The sequence below is a fragment of the Amia ocellicauda genome, chromosome 3 (assembly GCF_036373705.1).
Source record: "Amia ocellicauda isolate fAmiCal2 chromosome 3, fAmiCal2.hap1, whole genome shotgun sequence".
Taxonomy (NCBI): Eukaryota; Metazoa; Chordata; class Actinopteri; order Amiiformes; family Amiidae; genus Amia; species Amia ocellicauda.
In genome coordinates this window covers 12,438,691-12,443,580 of record NC_089852.1, presented here as the reverse complement: position 1 = coordinate 12,443,580, position 4,890 = coordinate 12,438,691, and the positions used below count along the sequence as shown (strand labels likewise).

General features: G+C 38.6%; 1 protein-coding gene across 1 annotated transcript; it reads left to right on the top strand.

Moving 5' to 3' along the window:
- The first annotated feature begins 3,013 nt into the window (after positions 1-3,013).
- Positions 3,014-4,890, top strand: LOC136747266 (serum amyloid P-component). Its single transcript, XM_066700208.1, has 2 exons — positions 3,014-3,118; positions 3,702-4,890. The coding sequence occupies exons 1-2, from the start codon at positions 3,061-3,063 to the stop codon at positions 4,382-4,384; spliced, it is 741 nt and encodes a 246-aa protein (XP_066556305.1). The 5' UTR covers positions 3,014-3,060; the 3' UTR covers positions 4,385-4,890.

Genomic DNA, 4,890 nt, shown 5'->3' with positions numbered 1-4,890 from the left:
GCCTTGAAAGTAACAGTAACCATACCTTGTTTCTAGGAGTCTAGGCTTCACTGAACCAAGAATTCGATCACTCAATTGCTTGTAGCTCCCCCTTTGACGAGGAAGTTTATTTTGCAAATCTTCCATTGCAAATAGACGAACAAAACGTGGCACTCCGAGGAATATCATAGAGAGTAGTATTAGGTTTAGTTTTTTGTGTTTTTATATTTTTTAAGTTGCTTATTGTGACTTTATTAGTCCACTATGCTGAAATATTGTATAGGTTTTCATTTTTATTAAAGTCATCTTTTGGTGGAGTGGTGAACAAGGAGTAAAAAGGCAGACCCTAAGGAATTAAAAAAACACCAAGAGCAAGATTGATAATGGTGTGTAAGATTAGAATTTACTGGATGTTCATTTTCTCATTATAAAAAGGCATCACAAACGTGTCCTGTATTGACTGCAAGTTCCAATTAGGAAGTGTCTAATTATTGTCAGCTTTGAAAGGTGTCGCACAAAAAGCATTCCATACAGGAATGTTTTGTTGATCACAACAGGCCAGTTGCAACACAGTATTGTTGTCATGTTTTTCTATAGCCTGGGGTCTGCTCTCGGCCAAGACCGTTCTCTCTGAGAGGCACAAATTGACATAGGGACCATGGGAATAAAACTTTCTAACACTTGATGTGCAACAGTTGCTATAAACAGAGTCCATTTACTGAAGTCATAAACCATTTGAAGGCCAGAAAATATGTAATTCACTTATATTGTGCAGTCAGTATGTGATTGTTCAGGTTCTGCCTAACGAAGCTATGTGCTGATGTAACTCCAGGGAACCAACCAGGGACAACTCCCTTCTGTTTATTCTTTATTGCAGATGTTTTTTTGTTTTGTTTTTGTATTTAGAGCTGGAAAATACCAGTAAAATATGTGCTATATACCACCCCCTCTTTTTATCACCCCTTGCTATACCACCAAATTGGATATATCGTGGTTGCTGGGTTGGCTCCCATTTTTTATAGTCAAGATGCGCATGCCTCTGAATATAATTTACCTACATATTTGTTACCACAATGTTATTGTAATATATATATGCTACTGTTACTTTCAGTGTAGGAGGCCTGTACAATTTATTCCTTTAACCGTTGGATCTACTCTACTTTATATAGTAATGTTCTCATCTGTAAATCTATAGTGCATAATTTAAAAGCGCACAGTATGATATTATGGTTACACTATGCACTATATTAGCCTCATATTTCTTTGTGTTTCTAGATGCATTGCTGCCCTGTTTATAATTTTGGAGGCCTGCAGTAAAACTAAAGCTGTTATTTTTATATTTTTAGGTAAAGCTGGTGTGACTTGTTTTTTGGGTGTCTTGCTATATCGTGGCCTATGTTTTCCTTACCGTTCAAACCAAAGTGTCTTTCCTGCTGAAAGCCAGGCTCAGTGCTGGTGTCCTGACAGGTGTGATCGGAGCAGCCAGCGAGTGGAATAGATGTGATCTGACACACAGCCGCACCTGTTCACACTGCGCTCAGCAAGGCCTGCACAGTCCCAGACATGTCTTATCTTCCTTGCGCACATTTCCACTGAATCAGGGGCGAGTTTAAAGAGAGAGGTATAATAGCACGGGCCTGACTGGGGAGATAATAGCTTACTGGTAGTCAAAAGCAGGTATTCAAGGCCTGCAGATAAAAAGAATCAACAGACTCGAGAGGTGACAAAAAGATTTTATAAGAGAAACGCAATGGCACAAAAGTGTTAAATACTCACAGTGTAAAACAACCTTTTAAATCTGAAGCGATCTAGAATGGGATGGTCGACAGTCTGATCTGCAGAGCAATTCTGTGCATTGTTTTCTCTCTTATGACCTCTTATGGTCTTGAAATGATGCACACTGTCGCAGTACTTCCATTAAGTCAGGGTTGTGAATACTGTACAGAGACCTCAAGCACACACTGTGGATAAAGTCCAGTGTGACCTTTCAGCATTACTGCCTACAGTCATGATGGGCAGTGTCCCTACACAGACATCGATGGTGATCATACTGCATCATGGCAATGCAAAAGTCTGCCTGCTCCAAAAGGGTGTGATCATGTGAAGGCTTTCAACGGTATTGTACTGAGCAAGGTTGAGTTATGAGGACTACACAGGCACATCTCCAAATCGGCTTGATCTTTATTTTTTATTTATTTTTAACATGCATTTTTTAGTTTTTTGTTTTGACATTGTCAAACCATTTACTGTACCGATCCTCTAAATTTAATCACACAACAGCAATAAATCCTCTTTTGTTGAAGTAGCAGATATCTCAAATTTTGAAAACTCCAATGTGTGAGATTATTTTTTAGATTATTAGATCTCTGTCAATATCAAATATTATCGAGCTGTCGAGGGGGTGGGGAGGGGCGAGCTGGGCAAATGAAGCTGTTGACCTGGGGGGTGCAGGTAAATGTAACTGGGAATGCAGATGTGTCCTGTTCATGAGCATTAGTAAGTGACAGTGAGTAACTCCCGAGGCACGAGTCTCACTACCTGTGTGTGAGACTTGAGTTCTCTATAATAAATGGCCTCAGACGCATATTGTTGAATACAGTAACTCCCTCTAGTGGATCCACTAGGTATGCTGTACTTAATGTCTTTTCTTTGATTTTTAAAGATCTTATTAGTTTTCTTTAATCTGATAATGTATATTTTATTTTAGATAGATTGACTTTTTTTAAATAGTCTAATTTATGGAGCAAATTACTCAGGCTGTCCTTTGCAATTATTTGTTACTTGGTCTCAGGTAAACCAGTTCTACTGCAATCTTACACTATACCTTATAGTAGCATTTATTCCAACTTTATATTATCAACATTTTGTTTAGCAATTGACCCAAAGTCAAGGTCTGTTCTATGTGAACTGTCCAATGTCCAGAGAGGGTGTAGTTGGGTGTTATAATGTTGATACAAGTGATTTCACAATGTTTGCCAAGTTGTCCAACTCTGTCAGTGTTTAACTAATGCAGAAAATTTCACTCCACAAAGCGTCGTCTGCTGTAGTTGTGCTGTATTTCTACAGGGACAACAAGCCCTGATGGAGAAGCTGGTGGTTTTGTTAGCCTTGCTGGCCAGTGGGTCAGGAGAAAGGCAAGGTGAGCAATTATCCTAACTCTCTTTCAGAGATGCTTGATTGAAAGAAAATATTTGTTTCATTCCTGCAAACCCAACCAAAAAAAATAGGTTTACAGTCTGCTGAAAAGATGCTTATGCTGTTATAATGGCTCAACCATGAAAATGGCAGGGGGGACGGGAGCAGGAGAATGAACAGATATTTCTCAAATGTTTTGATCGTAGATTTGCTTATTTTGGTTTTTAGTTTTACCTTTTTGCCAAATGCGTTGTAATTATTATTTTTTATTTCTTGGCAGACGCCCTTATCCAGGGCGACTTACAACATAAGTGCAAAAATACAGTTCAATAATTTGAATAATTCAATCAATCATTACAAATTCAATTTAACTAAAACATAGTAATTTAGACCTGTAAATTCCACATGCTTCTTTGGTACTAAAGGTATCAAATTGCATGTAATAAAAAGATATGGTCATGGTAAGTTAAATTCACATCTTTAGTATTCTTCAATATCAATAAGTAGCATACAGGTAATATACAGTCTCTCTATAGTACATTAGTAGATCGTGCAGTCATTGTTGGTTTCTCTGCTCTTCTGTGCAGACCTGTCGGGGAAGGTGTTCACTTTTCCAGAGGAGTCTGCTGTGAGCTATGTGAAACTGTTTCCTGAGAAAGATGGACCTTATAATGATGTGACAGTCTGCCTTCGCTATGCCACTGACTTGCAGCGCAATTATGCTCTCTTCTCCTTGAGCACACGTGAACATGACAATGGCTTTCTTATTTTTAAAAATCCATCTGGCCAATATAATGTATGGAGAGCTGGCAAGGAATTAACTTTAAAACATATGGCCGAAGAAAAGGAGCTCTTGCCTTGGACTCACGTGTGCGCTACCTGGGACTCTGTCACCGGCATTGCGCAGTTGTGGGTTAACGGGAAGGGCAGTGTAAGGAAGGGGGTTAAAACTTCAGGTTCCATCCAGGCAAAGCCATTCATATTACTGGGTCAAGAACAGGACAGTTATGGGGGTAGTTTTGATAAAGGTCAGTCTTTTGTTGGCCAGATATCCAATGTCCACATGTGGGATCGTGTGCTGTCGCCCTGTGAAATATGGACTATTTATACAGGTAGAACATCTGAACCAAGTAATGTCCTGAGCTGGAAGTCGATGCAGTTTGAGATTGAGGGGTACGTGATACTGGAGAATGAAATCGTCCAGGATCTATGTATGTCCCCCAGGAACAACCCACATGATCAAATCAAAAATATACAGTATGGTCTGTAATAATCTTGATTAGATTTTCAATTAATTTACTTCTCTGTATGATTTTGCTTTCTATTCCCTTTTTACTCATTAGCTCTTAATTAGTGAATTAAACAAATAATGAATCTACCTGTACCAGGTCAATGCCTTTCTTTGATGCTTGAATGAGACATATGAACTGTGCTGGTATGTTGGCCTTTGACAATGGAATTCAAGAACACTGCTATGGGCTCATTCCATCTGAGCTGGTCTTATTGCCAGCTGTGATTTGAAGGTCCTCACTAATATTTCTCATGGCACTGTGTAGTTTGTTTGTCATCATCATTTGTTCAAGATGATCTAGAACAGGGTCATTTTATAATAAAAAGGACACATTATTGATCACAAAAGTAATGTAGACTACCTATTATAATTATATATAATATAACTTTTTTGTTTGTTTCTGCTGTTCTAGTAACTCTGCTGTGCTTTGTGTTATAGAGGTGGATGGCCTTTTTCAGTGTGAAATAAATCCATGTTTGAGACAA